This window comes from Suricata suricatta, chromosome 4, assembly GCF_006229205.1.
Source record: "Suricata suricatta isolate VVHF042 chromosome 4, meerkat_22Aug2017_6uvM2_HiC, whole genome shotgun sequence".
Taxonomy (NCBI): Eukaryota; Metazoa; Chordata; class Mammalia; order Carnivora; family Herpestidae; genus Suricata; species Suricata suricatta.
The window spans coordinates 69922830-69941394 of NC_043703.1; the positions used below are offsets into that span (position 1 = coordinate 69922830).

At 38.2% G+C, this 18565-nt stretch overlaps 1 protein-coding gene across 1 annotated transcript in view; it reads left to right on the forward strand.

Annotated features, from left to right (window-relative positions):
- The window catches only part of UBL3 (ubiquitin like 3), a 65618-nt gene extending 48050 nt beyond the window's left edge, over window positions 1-17568 (forward strand). Inside the window, exons 2-5 of the mRNA XM_029936894.1 lie at window positions 4276-4384; window positions 8604-8690; window positions 14263-14340; window positions 14648-17568. Coding sequence (XP_029792754.1) covers window positions 4276-4384; window positions 8604-8690; window positions 14263-14340; window positions 14648-14700 — 327 coding nt within the window. The 3' untranslated portion in view covers window positions 14701-17568. The remainder of the gene's footprint in view (window positions 1-4275; window positions 4385-8603; window positions 8691-14262; window positions 14341-14647) is intronic.
- Window positions 17569-18565: the final 997 nt, after the last annotated feature.

Here is an 18565-nt window from a genome sequence, read left to right on the forward strand (position 1 = left end):
GATCATGGTAGCTACCTCACTAATAGTTTTCATTTGTTTTGCTTCAAAATAATTATGAAATGTATCCCTTGGGGATTTTATTACATAATATTTCCAACTCATATGAAGTCATTCAGAGTCCTCATTAACAGTTTAATTTTTAGACAGTTTACATGTGCTGTATCACATTTTAAGCTGTAAATAAGAGGTTTAAATTTTTTTAATGTTTCTTTTATTTTATTTTTGAGAGAGAGAGAGAGAGCATGAGCAGGGGAGGAGCAGAGAGAGAGGGAGACAGAGAATCCAAAACAGGCTTCAGGCTCTGAGCTGTCAGCACGGAGCCTGACGCGGGGCCTGAACCCATGAACTGTGAGATCATGACCTGAGCCGAAGTCGGATGCTTAACTGACTGAGCCACCCGGGTGCCCCTGGAACATAATCTTTTAAAGGATACTAGCTCACATTGATAGGAATGCCATACATTTACTGAGAGTTACTATAATTAACATTATCTGAATAGCTTGGAGAAAGTTTTTACTATGGTAGGACTCAATAACTACTGACCCACCTGTGTATCCAGATGTTTATCTGGGTGATTGCTTTCAAGATTTTTTTTCTTAAGAAAGCTGTGGGATTTAGTGTTTTCCTCCATTGGTGTTACAGTCCTAAGCAACACTTGACTACATGCGGGGCAGATGCGTACTTCTAGTCTAGGAGCAAGATCGTCACGTAGAGAAACAAGCACAGGGACAGGTCCCGACCCGCCCACTAGCTTCCACATCAGTAACCCAATCTTTAGCTTCAGTTGAAAATTGTTTGGTACAATATACACGTTGAATCTGGTAGATCAGAATTTTAAGGGTTCTTTTGAAAATGCCTCATATGAAATGATAGCGTGTGTGCACACTGTGGCATGTTGCTCGCAGTGAAGATCTGGAGCCTGATGTGTTCACGTGTTGGAACTGCCCATGTGCCACCTGACCACCCCAAAATGGTTTTTGTCCATTCTTAGTCTCCAGCCCACACTGGCCCTTTGATAGTCCCAGAACGCTGAGGCCTGGGTTTGACCTTTCCAGTCTGCATTTCCACTTGAATATTGAAACTGAAATATTAGTCAACAAATATTGAACACGTACTATATGCCAGGCATTGTGCCAGGCACTAGAAGTGTTTTGGGTAATGTGTTATTTTATTGCTGATACTTCTAATTTGGGGCCTAAACTTCATTCCTAAAGGGGTCTTTAACTGTTATTGTCAATTGTAGGTGATTTTAACGATCAGATTTGATAAAATCTAGATTTATATATTTATAGACTTGGAGTTTCTCATATTCTCTTTTTTCTCTACTTACAGAGGCAATTAGGTTCTCTCTGAGGTAGATTTTGAAGTCTTACTTTGCTTTTTGTTTGGATTTTGTAGCCCAAAGCCACTTTGAAACTCTGCCACAAATTACAAACTGAAATGTTTTGTGGCAGCAGACAGGTATTGGAGGTGCACGAAGCAGGCCAGTGTGAATCAGTAGGGCCTAGTAGGTCTGTGTCAAACTGAAAAGTTTATGTCCACCCATAAATATTAAAAAAAAACTTTTTTTAAACCTGTGCCAAACACAGCTAGAGGCCAAAAGCTTCTAACATTCTGAAAACTTAGATGCACATAAATTCTTTAGACCATTGATTTTGAAACAAAAGTGAAATACCAGTTTACTGGTGACAGTGATGCGTATCAGTTTTAAAATAAAATACACTTAGAACTTTGCCACATGAACCCATTTAGTGGTATCTATTTATGCGGTGGGGTGTGTATGTTATTTTGTTTAATATATTGTGAACATCTTTCCTTGTCAAATCATATAGATCTGTATTTCATGTTGTTTAGTGACTGTGCAGATTTCCATAGTAAGGATGTACTATCATTTATGATGGACATTAGGGAAAATCTGAAGTACACTTTGGCATTGTTTCTACAGAATCTAAGGAGTCTTTTTCTTCCTTTTTTCTTTGTTATTTTTAAATTTTATAATTTCAATAAAAGCCCAGTAGAAATTAATTTTGAACAAAATAATCTTTGAACAAAGATGATTCTGAGAAAAAGTAGGTTTCATGTCATTTACATAATCTTTAGGAGGCTTGAATTTGATTACATTTCTTTCTGGTTAAACAAACATGTGGCTGAACCATTAGGAGGGGCAGAGTTTCTTGGGCATTAATGACTGAAGGGCCCTTAACTACTGAAAAAGTGTGAAGCCATTAAAAGTTTCCATATAACTTGGGGCGCCTGGGTGGCTCAGTCGGTTAAGCCTCCCACTTCGGCTCAGGTCAGATCTCACGTTCGTGGGTTCGAGCCCCGCGTCAGGCTCTGTGCTGACAGCTGGCTCAGAGCCTGGAGCCTGCTTTCAGTTCTGTGTCTCCTTCTCTCTCTGCCCCTCACCCTCTCATGCTCTGTCTCTCTCTGTATAAAAAATAAATTTAAAAAATTACTAAAAAAAAAGTTTCCATATAACTTGAGAGTATGGTATATATTTATAAACATTTACATATAAAGAGACTGCTGTGGGTAGTGTCTCTCTGACAACTGAAATTTGTATTATGTGGTTGTTGGGCTCCTTGCTTTAAGAATCATTCATTACTTAATTTGTCATAGGAAATAAATAAGTGGTGCTTAACATTTAATCATTCTTACAAACTATTACTTGAATTTTATTCAGATGGAACTTAGAGAGTTTACTTATTTACAGCAATGTGATTTCATCAGATTTCTTCCTGTATTATGCTCTTTGGCCTGATTCCATTCTGGTTAGGAAAGGGGGCAAGAAATTCTTTATGAACATACAGAAAGAGCTTTTCACCTGGAATATAGATTTCCTTTTCTTTTCTCTTCTAAAAAACTTTTTTATGGAGACGTAATACACATACAGTTAGAATACAGTTTCTACTATTGTATCTACCCCATCTAATATGGGATCCAGTCACATTGCAGTGAATGAGGAATTGTTTGTGCACAGCATTTTTCTAGAGGACATATTTTATAACTTTAAAATTTTTTCCAAGTGCTGAGGCACTGGGAAGTGGCATTGGCCATGTTGATGATAGATAGTAAATCAGTGACTTGGTATCTTAAATGTGTTGTGTTAGGCACCAATTTATTCATTGTAGACTTGGCCATCTTAAAGATGTTTTGGTGGTATTTTTATAGAAGAAAAAAGTATCGGTAACTGAAGAAGAGAGCTTGGCTAACCTGGGACTGAGTACAATTCAAACCAGTACAATGACAGTTTCTGTTCTTTATATATAAAGAAGCTGGGCTAGTCCCAAAACTCAGCTCTGGACTAGACCCAACTTTTGGGAAGGTCTTATTTGCCCAGAAGTATAGAAAACCCCACTGGATTTCTGTAACATAGGGAAATGAGTGATACCATAGTTTTTAAAAATAACATCAAATTAATTCTGGATAGCAAAAAATAATAAAAAGTGAGCATTTCAAAATGTGTTACAAAAGGTGTAAACAAATATATTTGTTTGGAAATGTAAATTAATTCTAGAGAGCAAAAAATTAAAGAAAGTTAGCATTTAGAAATGTGTTACAAAAGGTATAAATAAATATATTTACTTGGAAATGTAGATTCACCGGATCTCCAACATTTTAATTCCATTATTTATTTACCTTAAGTGATTCACTGACCGTGAAAGTGTGTCCTTTGTCACACGTAGCTCCTCCTCTGCCCTCCCCAAATAATGATCACGCATTTGGGATTGATGTAACTGCTATTATTGATTTCTCCTTCAACCCTTGTCAAGTTCTTTATTGTTTCTGGTTAATTTGTTTTGGTTTGAGTAATTTTTATAGGATAAAATGCTATATATAAATTATTGTTTCCTCTTCATTTTTTCTAAGTAGATCAACTAAATTTTTTTTCCCATTTAGTGATGTGATCTGCAAGGTCAACACTTCCATTAGTTTTTCAGTGGAAAATATGTATATTACAGTAATAGTGGGAACATATAAAAGTCCACTTCTGAGCATTATTAGAGGAATTAAATATAAAAGAATGATGAATTTTGGTTTTCCTTTGTTCATTTATTAAGGCAGATATATCTACCCCCACATATATAATAAATAATGGAAATAAAATCATATATGAAAGTCCCATTCTTTAAAAAAAAAGACTTTACAGAATTTAAATAAATAACAAAAAATGGCATTTACTAATACTTTAGATTGAAATGAAAAGCCTAGGAGTCATTATTTTCCTTTAAAATTTTCAGAGTTTATATTAAAAGAATCATTGTCTTCTTTCAGATAAATTTGCGCCTCATCTTGGTAAGCGGGAAAACAAAAGAGTTCCTGTTTTCTCCTAATGATTCTGCTTCTGACATTGCGAAGCATGTGTATGACAATTGGCCAATGGGTGAGTGGTGTTTTTCTCTTGAGAATGAACAGTGTTAATTCTTGATCTCCTACCTTGTTTCACAAACGTTTTGAAAAAGTTATAAAGATAGAATAGATATAATTGAGGCTCTCAGGCTTCAGAGTTAAAGGGGAAGGAAGACTGTGTCCATCCTTAGACTTGGCTCTTCCGCTACCTCATTGCAAAATGGGGAAGGAGCCAGTTTGCAAAACCCTTGTTTTTGCCTTAGAACCACTTTAATGTAAATGAAAACTAATTTTTAGAAGGAAAACACAACATAGCTAACACATGCACACACTTTCATATCAGTAAATCTGTGTATACCAGAACACAAAGTAAGAGGAAAGAGAACTATTTTTAAAAAATTATAATGTGTTCTCACTGTTCTATATGTAATCAATTTAACGCTGAGTTTAACACAAAGTTTCTAATTCATGTCACTTCATATATCCTCTGAACTACAAGGGGCAAGAAGGTATAAAATCCATTTATGCATCACATTTTCAAGCCGGTATCCACGACAGAACAAAATTTGATGCAGGGGAGAGTGGTATTTCTTCCTTTCTCTGATTCTTTCCCATGTAGTAAGGCTTTGCTGTGCTCTCCTAAAGTGAGTCTTTGGCTTGTGTTTTTCCTTTGAACTTTGCCTAAGTCATATTGATTCTTTTGGGGGCGTGTATTGTAATGATATGAATATTTCAGCCGATTTAACTTAATTTTACTAGCCAAAACAATTTGGACTTTTAAAGGACAAGACTCATTTCAACAAAGAGCACAGTGTATTCAAAATGAGTCAATCAGATCAGTGTTTCTGAACCTTAAATAATATATGGAACGTTTTTAGAGGGAGAAAATTCCTATAGATTGATTCCCTAGTGCTGACTCAAATTATTTTTATTACAGTGGTTTTTTTTAAAGATAGAAACATAAAACCCAATTAAGATGCTTTATTCTTATTAACTCCTATACAACCACAGAACTAAAAAAGACGTAAAAGGAAAGGCAACTATAACTCTAAAACCAATAATGTTCAAATGAACAACATTAATGTGCCAGATGGTGTAATTTGCTAAAACCAACCCCTCGTTTATACCATGAATACGGTACCGTTGAGTTTGACTGTATGAGGACCCAGTTATCTGCAGATCCACCCCAAAACCTTCCTCCACACAGTGTGCCCAGCTGTCACTTGGCAAGAATGCATTGTTTATGTATTCGGCCAACCTCTGTTCTTTTCCTGTGAGCCTCCCGACAACTACAGAGGTGCTGCTTGGCGCCGGCACGGCCGTAGACTGCGTATGTGGGCAGTGAGCCCCAGGGCTGTGCTTGGCTGTGAGGTGATTATTTGCATGATTTCGATAATCTCTTCCAGATTATCATTAACATGAAAGTATGATTTAAAAATTCTTGAGCAGAACTTTCAGACCCTAAGAGCATGGCTGTTTTGTTTATGAACTCAGGATTCCTAGACCTGTGTTTAAGAAACATTGATTTAGACAAATACTCTCAAATGACTGGATCTTTATTCCATTGGTAACCAAGGGACTGGTCAGTGCCAGTTTGTAAATCAGGGAGGGACTAAAGCTAAAGATTAGAGGTAAGAAGGAATTTGAGAAAAGTGCAAGTAGATTAAACTTGGGGTCTTAGGAATATTGTATTTTCTTCAGTCCAGGCGGGACAGATAACTATAGTAGGAAAAAGACTAAAAAAACTTTTTTATTGTTTATTTATTTTTGAGAGAGAGAGAGAGAGAGCACACGAGCGAGCATGAGCCGGAGAGGGCAGAGAGAGAGGGAGACAGAGAATCTCAAGCAGGCTCCAGGCTCTGAGCTGTCTGTACAGAGCCTGACATGGGGCTCGAACTCACACACTATGAGATCATGACTGAAGCCAAAGTCGAATGCTTAACCGACTGAGCCACCCAGGTGCCCTGGAAAAGCATTTTTAAATACCTCATAGTGATGTTTTGCTAAATATGATATAGAAGATTCTCTGATTTGGGGAGGAGAGAGTAAAGGTCAGTGTGGACATCTGTGGTATTGTAGAAAATGTTACACAAGACAAAAAAGGGCCGTCCCTCTTAAAAATTTATTTGTGGAGGTCAGCGTCTTAACTTGTGGTAAAAAAAAAAAAAATACTTTAACCTTCTTAATTGTTTGACTTAGATATTAAAATTGCTTTTAATTCATTAAAAATCCTGATTAATAGTAAACAAAGACAGGGCTCCAGTGCAGGTGCTCACCATGAATGGTGTCCCGTGTCCCATGTGAACGAGCCAGCCATCCACCAGCAGGGAGGTTGTATCAATCCTTGATTTTCACATGCAGAGTTTTGAGCCAGCCTTTCCTAAGTTTACCACTTCTGCTCTGCAATTTTAGACAATGCAGGGAATAGGAATTAATCATTTTTATTTTATATAAAATGTTTAAATTAAAAATCTAGTTCTACATTTTATCTCAGTCAGCACATGTAAACATTTGTTGGTGCTAATAATGAAAGTGTAGGAAATATTAAAGGAGTAGAAAAAAACCACTTGGTGCAATGTATTTTTGGCAAGAGTTGGTTTTCCTTGGTCTGCTCTTTGGCAGTTCAGTGTAATATTGCTAATAGATGGAATTGTCAGACACCTAGCTCTTACAAGGTCAGGGGTGCAAAAAAATAGCCACTAAATATATGTTATTAGTTGCTGAAATTCCTCCTTACAGCATTGTTCTTCTATATTGTAGATCCTCTGAGAGGGGAAGGTAGGTAACATATTAAACCAGTGAAGTACGTGGGAATCACTCTGTCTAAAATAATGAAGTGTGTAGCTTTAAGTTTTTGCATCTCAAAACAGTACCTTTAAATATTTTAGAATAGTTTTTCCAGTGAATCAGACACTGTCATTTGTCTTTATGTATGTGGACACTTATATCTTGACCAGAAATAATCTATTAAAAAGTAATATGGGGTGCAGTGAATTCCAAGTAATCCATACTAAAGTGTTAAAGGCTTAGCTGATCTTTCTTCTAGAAGACAGACCTAAGATCACTCGGATGGGAAGGCAGCAGAGGCACGCAAGGGGCAGGGCGGGAGGAGGGCCAGGAGAAAAGGCACGGGGAGCTGGGGAAGAAATGACTCGGCCCATCTCTCCTCTCTCATTTCTGTTGTGCTGAGTCGGTGGGGGACACTCTTTTATCAAGTTCATATTCATCACTTTCAACACTCAGAAGGAAAGTGCTCTACTTACCTCTTTTCTGTCACTTTCCTCTAGGATATTTTAAACTCATCCTTGTATTGATACTTACCTCCTGGTACTAGGAGCTTCTGTGGGAAACAACCACACGATACTGGAATTCTTGAGAAAGATGATAATGGAATTCTCAAATCTTTGCCACAATCAGAACTTAAATTATTATATCCACCAGCTAGTGCAGTTACTAACCCCGGACCCTGTCACCATGCCAGTCCTTATTAAACCATTGTGTTAGCAGAGCAGTTCCATAATTCACCACAACATACGTTATGCACAGAATGAAATATTCTGTTGCCCAGCCTACTCACCAGTTTGTCTTTTGATTTTTCTTTATATACTTCCCGAGCTTTCATATTTGTGTAATACCTTCCAATATGTTATTTTTCTAGTTTTGTCAAATATTTGGGCAATGTGAACTAAAAGTTGTGTCTTCTGTAATGTTTATCATTTGGCTTCAGAAGGCAATGTAATAAATCAACATTATTCAGAAGTAAACACTTGATTTTTTTTGTTATTTCAAAAATTTTTGTTCTCCAGTTTTATTGAGGTATAATTTTTTTATTCTCTATATCAGTATATTGAAATCTTTGTAAAATTGTTTATAGTTCAAATCTATATTTTAACGGTACAAATATTGGAACATTATAATAATCTTTGTTAATTACTGGTAATAGCAATTAATTTTCAAATGACATTTCACTTTACCTAGGATTATATTTTTTTCCCAACTTATTTGTTTTAATTTTTAAACTTCAGGACTATATTTTGTTCCTTAAGAAGCAAAAACTAGTATTTCTGTAGCTCTTATCATTCAATGAGGAGCCCTACCAAGAACCAGGTCTGCAATGACTGATTGTATGTGTGGTGACTCCCGGTGTCTTCTTGGATGTGTTCTCTATTCTATTTGCATCTGAATTTTTTGAACAATGAAATAATACTTTAACTCTGTCTAAATACACCTAACGAGTTCACTTGTTCTTTCAGACTGGGAAGAAGAGCAGGTCAGCAGTCCAAATATTCTACGGCTTATTTATCAAGGGCGATTTCTACATGGAAATGTCACATTAGGAGGTAATAGTCACTTTTGTAATGGGTTTTAAGGTTTATTTCATGGCCGCATTATTCCTTTGTTTAAATGCTATTGTCTGGGGGCGCCTGGGTGTCTCAGTCAATTAAGCGCTGGACTTTGGCCCATGTCATGATCTTGTAGCCTGTGGGTTTGAGACCTGCGTCAGGCTCTGTGCTGACAGCTCAGAGCCTGGTGCCTGCTTTGAATTCTGTGTCCTCCCTCCCCACACCCCCACCTGCTCATGGTCTGTCCCTGTCTCTTAAAAAGGAATGAGTATCAGAAAAAAAATATTTAATGCTATTGTCTGATTTTACAAAAAAAAATTTACAATTTCAAACTCATAAATTCTGCCTATTTTTATTACTTCTTTACATTTTGCATTCTGTTAAATTTACGTTTACCCTGTGATAAGAATTTACTCCCCTATTAAATAAACTCTATCTCATTAGAAGTAGTCTGTATCTATTATTTTGTAAATGTAATTTTATTGTACTTTTAGATAATATAAATTAGATGTCATGTTTTTACGTTAAAGTCAGACACACAAAGTAGGAAAACTTTATTATAATTAGTTTTCAGTTTGACTCTAACAATACAGTTGCTCATCGTGCAAGAATGAAGGTAAGTGAGTAACATCAGACACTATAGTCTGGGGATTCAAAGAGCAGATTTAAAACAGATTGTCTAAATTGTGTCCTAGTTCCACTGCTTCCTGCGACGTACCCTGGGGGTAGTTACTTCACTTCTCTCATCAATAATAGGAGGTAACAAGAGTGCCGGCCTCCTAGATGGGGAGGGTTAAATTAGTTTATATATTCAAAGCACCTAGAGCAGTGCTTGGCACACAGTAAACACGTCTTTGGTCTTCCTGCTCTTTATATGTGATTGGAGACGTGTAGCTTAGCAGTGCCCCCTAACCGGGTACATGCTCTACCGTCAGCAGGGTTGATTTTGTTTTTCGTACCTATGTTTCAAATATATTTTGACAGATTTGTTGGCGGATGAGGTGATCTACTTTTCTATTTTTGTTTAAATATAATCTGACTTTTTTTTCTAAACTTAATGAAATGTTTACTATTTTTCCTTAAAGGTAGGATATTTTCATTTATTTCTTCAGCATGTGTTTATTTCTTATGCTAAATGAGACACAGGGTCGAACAAGATAGGGTCCTCTGGGTGCTCTAGTATTACATAGTAGAAACAGATAAAACCCATTCTTAAAATACGGGGTGATGAGGGCTCGAGTAGATGAACACACATGGTCCTTATGACAACATTCGGGAGGTAGAACATTTGAGGACAGAGTTTCACTCATCACCAAGTTTCAGTGGCAGTGTTAGAGAGCTGGTCTAAAAAGTGCCACTATCTACCAAGCTACTTGTAAAATGTAGCTTTTTAAAATTGCTTCAAAATATTAAAAATTAGAACCACCATATGTTCCAGCAACCCCACTTCTGTGTTTTTACCTGAAGAAAATGAAAACACTAACTCAAAAAGATACCGGCACCACTGTGTTCATTGTAGAATCATTTACATTAGACACGAGGTAGAAGCAACCAGTGTTTATTGATAAACATTTCTAAAGCAAATGTCACAGACACACACACACACACACACACACACACACACACACACACACACACACACACGACTATCATCCAGCCATAAAAAAGAATGGAATCTTGCCATTTACAACAACACGGCTGACCTTGAGAGCATTATGCTAAGTGAAGTAAGTCAGAGAAAGACACCACCAGATGCTCTCTTATATGAAGATGATAGAGAAATACAAAAACAAACAAACCAAGCTTATAGAACAGATTCATGGTTGCCAGAGTGGGGAGGTGCGAAAAATCAGTGAACTCTGTGTGTGTGGGGGTGTGTGTTTTAGCCTAAATAAATTGAAGAATGAATGACGATATAAACTAAGCATTAAAATCAAGTAAATAACATATAAAATAAAGAAGCTACATTTCCTTTGCACAACTGAGTAACAGCCTAAATATTTATGATCTGCCACACAAGATGGGCAGAAGGTTCTGGTCTAGAGGGAGCAGTCTGTTTTCCACTGGGCTCCTTCCTCTGCATTTGTTCAGATTGGGGGATTGATTTTAACACAAATGCCTTGATCTAATAGTTATTAGAGGATATTGATTTCTCAGCAAGTCCATTCATCTTCAGATAGTTGACCCCCAAATCATTTTCCCCCCTATAGATGGTTCTTTTCCAAGTATACATTACACACGTGACACAAATAAGTAAAACTAAATAAATAAAATGCAGCTTTTCTTTGGTTTTGTTGTTCTTTTTATAGTTTTTTTATGAAGTTGCATGGACCAACTCCTAGCTCCCTGGCCACGTTGTACGGTCCTGAAGGATGGGCCATATTTGTCTCTGCTACCCACAAGCTCTTGTGATGTTGTTTGAGTTTAATATCTTAACTGCATGGATGAATCTTGAGACTCTGTTTCCCTTTGAGTATTGATGTAGGTGAGAAACTTCCCACTAATTAACATCTTTCATTATCTTTTTGTTGTGGCCCCAGAGTTTCAACTTTGTATTGAATAAAGATCATGGGATTTGTGTTAAAATCAAACTCTTGAGGAGTGCCTGCGTGGCTCAGTCGATTGAGCATCTGACTTCAGCTCAGCTCATGGCTCATGGCTTAGGGCTCATGGGTTTGAGCCCTGCATTGGGCTGTATGTTGACAGCTCAGAGCCTAGAGCCTGCTTCGGATTCTATGTCTCCCTCTCTATCTTCCTCTCCCCCAACTCATGCTCTCTTTCTCCCTCTCTCTCTCAAAAATTAAAACTTAAAAAAAAAAAATCAAACTCTTGATTCATTTCCCATTAAAGTATAAATTTTTACCAGTACTTTTTTGGAATCTGTTTTTGAATAATTGACAGATTGACTTGCTGTTATTGTCATTCTGTATCGCTGTATTTTTCAAAACCGAAATAAACCACCTCTGGTCTTAGTGATTTAGACTAGTAACATGGACGCATTAGCCAGACCTTTCAAGTTGATCAGTATATCTAGGTGTTTGATCAAGGTTGAAAAATAACATTCAACTATTTTGGGTTCTGGTCACAATTTTTCTTTTTAGTTTCCCTGTGCTCCTGAGTGTGGATAATAAAGGAGACAGCACACAGGGGCGTAACAACTGTCTTCAGACATTTGAATGGCTTGTGTGGAGAAGGGCGTAGCCTTGGTTTGCATAGCCTGAGACTTGCTCTCGTATAACTTGTGACTTAAGACTTAGGACTGACAGCTGGAAACCAAGTGGACAGATTATTCAACACAATAAAAGCAGGATTCGAACATGTCAGGCTGTCCGAAGAAGGACTCTGTCACTGAGGCAAAAGAGTGAAATCCTTGTTACTGGTTCCATGCAAGTAGTAGGTATCGCTGTAGGCGGGGTTCAGGCATTTTGTGATTGGTTAAACCAGGAGACGTGGTGCTTCCAGTAATGTTTTTGTTATCAAGGTTCTTAAAACATAGCTCTGAGTGCCTTTTCTTGAGATGCAACCTTTTAGTTAACATAGAATTTCGGTCTACTAAACAAATGGTATGAAAGCAGTCTTATTAAGGATAAAGAAGGATAAAAGTAGGTAAAGAGGAGATCAGGCACAAGGTTGACATTCAGTACATTCCAGATCATTGTTTCCCAAAGTGTGGTGGAGACGGTGGCATAAGAATTGGCTGGAATACTTTGAAAAGTGCAGATTTCTGCATGCTGGCTAGTTGGAGGAGAGCTCTCTCTCTCTCCCCCCCTCCTCCTCCCCCACCCCGCCATCTCCCAGTCTGCAGCTGAATTGAAATCCTGGGGGATTGTTATGTGAGGCTGAAAACTCCTGGGTATTGTACAGTGTCATAGCAGAAAGCAGAGGCATCCACGGTGAAGGAGAGGGAGCCTTTTCAATTCTTGCATCCCTCTTCCTTTACCTTCTGTGATACTGCTAGCTTCAATATCTGCCATTTCTAGTTAAAATCCAAATGGAGAAGAACAATAATAATCCTCATCAAATTTGTAGCATCAGGTGGTAAACCAGTCAGCAGCTTTCCAGGCCCGTCCAGCATTTCCACTCACTGGCCTGGTTTCTGAGATTCGTTGCTTTCTCAGACTGATGAGGACGAGGAGGGGGGTGGTATTTGCTGCCTGCTTTCTTTGTGCCAAGCCTGAGCTCAGCACTGTGCTGGAATTATTTCATTTCATCAGTACTGCTGTAAAGGGCAGATGATAGAACTATTGTCTCCACTTTGGGCAGAGGAAACTGAGGCGTGGGGAGCAAGTGGATGACTTGCCCATGACTCGTCTCCCGTTGGCAAGGAGCAGCGATGCGATTTTCAACCCGGATCTAGATGGCATCCAGAAGATGGTAGGGGGTGTGTGAGTTCAGTCAGGTTTTCCAAGTACATTTAATGAACAGTTCTGTAGTATAGAACCTTATTTGCATTTTATTGTGAAGTCAAGCTTAGGAGATTCAATATTTCATCATAGTGTGTATTTTGAGCTATCATATTTCATCTGAACTTGAGAAGCTAAGAGAAGAGACCAAATCATGGCTGACCAGCTTTGAGTAAGATGGAAACTCACCTTGATTACCTTAAATATTAATAGCATTGAAGACAGTTAGGATTCTTTTTTTTTAACCTGCATGTTAGCCATCATCCTACAGAGCAGGATTTCAAAAGCAGGTAACAGGAGGGTCATACTTGCCTGATCTTAAGTCTGCCTTAAGTTTGTATTTGGTGAAGAGAAAGTAGTTCTGGATGTCAGAACTAAAACATCCCAACTGTGAAAATAATTCATAAGTTATTTTATACTGGTTGCTTCTAATTTTATATACAGAATAACAGACATTCACCATGAAACTTAATGTTTGTATATGCTTAAGTGGCTCGTGGCCATGTGGGTGTGTGTCAATTTATTCCCTGTCTGAAATTTTTCATAATAAATTGTTTTATTATGCATGAGAAAAACCTTTTAAATGAAGACTTGATTAGAAAACAGTGACTATTAAGAATACCAAGACAGTGATTCCCTTAAAGTAACCTTTGAAAGAAAATTGTTTTCTAATAGAATAATAGAAGGTTGAGAATAAATATTTAAAATTAAATTTGTAGTTTCTTCTATTTCTACATTGCAGCGGTATGTTCAACACAGTAATTTTATTAAGTGACTGCGTATTTCACTAGATTTAGAAACAAGTATCTCTTAATCTAAACTTTTCCCTTGATCTAGAAAAGGTATTCTCAGAAAAAATTTTTTAGTTCCTTTTCTCCTCTGAAAGTTCTTTCCAGTATTCATTATGTATTTCCTCTTGTCCCCTTTCTTAAGCAGTATGGGTATCTGTGTCAGACTAGTGCGGTAGCTGGGCAGAGTACTTTCTGAATTATTTCTGATAATATTGACCTGATTTCATTTTGCAAGATGTGGTCTGACTGGCAAGAAGCTCAGTGTGCTGAGGAAGTCCCGCAGAAGAGCAATCGATTCTCTAAAGGGTTTCAATTCCAATTAGTGATTTCCATCTGTCAATAGATACGTAAGACTATCTTCTGCTCTTCCCACAGCATTAAAACTTCCTTTTGGCAAAACAACGGTGATGCATTTGGTGGCCAGAGAGACATTGCCAGAGCCCAACTCTCAAGGTAAGCCAGGCCCTGCGGTTGTTCCTCCCGCGAGCCGCGGAGACTGCACCCAGAAGGTTCTTGTCTTGTTGAGCCTTCTGAGGGAAAGGAAGTTTTCATTGTGCATGAACAGAGCTTGTTAAGCAAATAACCAGACATCCCGGAAACGGGCTACCATGAAAACAGGCTATAATTGTAATTACAGCTTTTTAATTAAAAAAAAAATTGCAGACCCTGAAAAAAATTCTTACTGTGTTTGGATACCACCCCTCCCCCAAGGTCTGATTTGAGCATTTCTAGGAACAAGGCTTTTCTGCATTTTCTCTAGGTCAGAGGAACCGCGAAAAGACTGGAGAGAGTAATTGTTGTGTAATCCTGTAAACGCCGCGTGCCGCGTGTGCTGTGAGGTAGTCTTTGTCTTTCATGCCGCTGGGACAGAAGAGACCCAGCGTTGCTTCAGAAACCCTTAGGAAGAGTCTGCCTGTAGATCATGGACCCGAGTGACCCCACGACACTGTCCTCTTTCCTCGTCAACATTAAAAAGAACCAAGGACATTTTTTCGCCCTGATTTTTTATTTCTAGTATCCTTGTTTGTGTTGAGCAGTTTTGAAATCTCTTGGTTTTTGAGTGCTGTCGGTCTCCAGGCGCACAGTTAACGAGCTCTTCCCTGGCGGAAACCATTCTGCTGCCACAGAAACGCTCATCTCCAGAGCGAACAAATCCAGTGTTCCGACTATCGTTTGCACTAAAAAAGATTGACGTTATTTTCTTCATCAGCTTTTACAGCATGGTTTATGGTACCTAAAAATGCTCAGAAATATAATTCCACACTGGGAAACACTCAGCAATTAATGAAGTTAATTAAGGGGCCCGCTGGAGAGGGAACGGCCTAGACGTGGAAATGCTGGGTGGTGCTGTCGAAGTCCGCGGCGGCGGCGCTGGCACAGGACACAAACTGAGTGTGACTATTTTCATGGCAACAAATGACAAAACAAAATGGGCCTGTTGTTTCAAGCACTCAGCGGAGAGCTGATGAAGCGAATTGCTTGTCCTTTCACACCTGCACTCCTCGGGCCCGCGGCCGCTGAGTGCTCGTCCACACAGCACAAACGGGGTGCGAGCGCGCTTCCGAGCCTTAACGTGGGGGCCCGTCCCATTCTCGCAGACGTCCATTGCCGCGCAGAGATCGTAGAAAACCTCATTTACTCACCAATTTTATGTATTTGAAGATCAGCAAATTGAATTTTTCCATAATTATTGCTTGTCTGTGACTGTGTCCGGTGTCACACTCATTGGAGTTCAAATGAATTCGTAAAATGGAAATAATTCTCCACAGTAACTAATTTTGTTTCTTTATGTAGTTTGCATTTGGTATTAGTGCTTGCAATTGTATTAAAATCAGAAGCTGATTTTCAAGGCGTACCACATGAATAAGGATGACATTCTTTTGTTTTGTACCAATAATTTAAAAATTGAGATGCTAGAACCAATTTGCACAGCACTAAAGCATGAGCTAGTTTCATCTAAACCTGTAAAAATAAAGAAGATTTTATATTTTTTCACTGGGAAGAAATTCTTCCTGGATGAAATTACAAATATGTGTAGAATATATTTAATAAAAAACTTATAAAATACCTAACTATAGAACTTAAATATAGATTGGCGTGTAGTATATAGAACAATATTCCATATAAATAACTTTAGCCTTTATGAAAACAAGGTTGCAGGCTGACATTATGTTCTTAAATAAGTGTCCGTGGCCCTTACAAACATTAAGTGTAAATGGCTTCAAATGGTCAGCTTTGTCTTAGGGTAATCAGGTTATTTTACTCATTGTCAGTACTTTGATGAAAAGGCTTTATATGCAGTAGTTCTACGAAAATACTGTTCATACTGATCAGAATTAAATTTGTATAGAGCAGAGTTTTAAAATGAATGTAAATAGCACTAAACATTTTCTTTCTGCGACTTGTACTTAGAGATTCTTTCTGTAAACTAAAACAGTAAAATATCGTAGTACATTTATTTCAGTGGTAATTTTAAAGGTCTTGATTAAGTTGATTGTTGTGTAAGCACCGTCTCAACCACGTTGAAATTGTGTTCTCCTTTTACTTCTGACTCTTTAAAAAAAGTTTTGTTTACTATTCTGTTGTTAGTTTCAGGAGTATTCACTGTGTGTCTCTGATACTTAACCTGGTTAATCTGTGCACAGAGCAACAGTGGGTAGAATTACGCAGTCTCTGTCGTTACTCAGATGTTGTATTCGGATGTTAAATATTTATATGCTTTGTTGGCTAGCTCACATGTGAACTCTGTTAGTGTTTGACTTAAAGAAGAATCTGGTAGTTATTTAATTGGGCACAAAGCCATTTATGGCTCTATTCTTCTTTGGTAAAGCAAACTACTGGTAATTATTTTTAATACCTGTTTTAATTCTAATTACACTTCTGTTTTTCCAAAGTTAAAGACTATCAGTTCATTATGATTGAATTTTTATGATGATTTAAAAAATATTCTCTGTTGGTTCTCAGTATATTTTTCTATGTGTTCTCACGTTATAAATTTCCCTTCCACAAGACCTCAATTTAAAGTTTGCAAAATGGATAAACTGGTTCATTAGTAGCGAAAGAATTCTATCACTTAATTCCTAATAACATTGTTGTGCAAAATGAAAAAAAAATAGCAGTAAAATTATATACTGAAAACACCAAAAATTGAGATGCCTTAATAGTAGATACACAAAAATACTCAACTCTCCCTTTTAAAATATTTCCTTGGACCGCCCGGTGATTAAAACATGATTCGTCGCATCCAAGGCCACTGTCGAAGCCCCCTCTGCCAAGAGTAACAGCTCACGTACCCCCAAGGTAAAGGCCGCAGAGACCCGGTGATGTAAATAAAGCCTGACTTCCGGGCCTGTGACCCTGCCCAGCGCTTGGTCTCTAACTCTCCTCTTTGACCTGAAGTATCCTAGACTTCCTTAAGTGTTCTGAACGAGGCAAAGCTTTTCTTCTTTGTTAAAACCTCAGCATGTCTCCTTGACCGAACTACTTGCTTTCTCTTCAGGATAGGTTGGGTCCCTCCTATCATGAAAAATAGCGCGTCTGACACGGCCAGTCACAGTAAGTGAGGTCTTCCGGTAACCAACATTTATCCTTTGTCTGATGCAGTAATTTCTGTTAGCTGATTGTGGTAAACAATGTTTAATGTGAAAACAAATTAAAACTTTCTTCATCTGTTGCAGAATATTTTCTTCTTTTAAGTGACTTGTAATTTTGGTGTAGTTTCCTTTTTTTTTTTTTTTTTTACTGATTTTCTTTTTTCTTTCCTTCCATTTATTTTGTTACATTCTCCAGTAAAATCACACCGCCTCAGCCTTTATTCTTGTATTTTGACCCACATCAAAGGGAAATGGCTAATCAAGCGTCACACCCTCACACCATTCTTACTGGTGACTGTCGCAGGCATGTGTTCAGGTGTTTTTCCATAACCGCTTTGTAGTAACAGTCGCTTGTTAGCCAAACGGCAAGCAGGTGAGTGGGGGGCTTGAGAACGGAGCATAACTTACAGTTCTGGCTTGCGGCCCCTTCTCCAAGCGCCGGCTCCCCAGCCTGGCTGGAGTGGGCTTCTTGGCCAAGGCAGCGGTGACAACTCTGGCCCCTCATCTTATCCCCCCACCACCTAGAGCGCTTTCTTCCTGTGACTATAAGGCACGTGCAGCTCTTTCACAGGTGCAGCTGGAGGGGCATGGCTTCTGGAAGCATTCACACGGGCAAAATGAAGTGAGACACCCATAACCCTTGGAGAGTCAAGTTCAAGCCAGCACTAGACCATGAAAACATGTTACTTAGGATTTGGTGGTCTTTGGCAATGCCGCCAAATGTTTGTCCTTTAATATTTTTGTTGTTGTTGTTCTGCCTCTTTTTCAAGGTAACAGCTTTCAAGAAATATGGTGTAGACACAGGAGATCCGCACTGGAGAACAGGGAGTGTCAGTTTTTCCTATGGTTTCCACCAATAAAAAGAAGTAAACACACACACCCTTCTTCAACTGCCTTTTCAAAGGGATTTGTTTTTGAGTCGTGAGAATCTGCCTGGGTTTAAAGGATAGTTACTACATATTCAAACATTATTTGTTATCTAATTTTGAGTTTTTATGTTTCTTGAGCCGTGGTTTGGTGTAAGAGAAGGCTGCAGTGTAGTGAGAGGAACATGACTCTATTCCGAGGGGACGGACTCGAGGGGG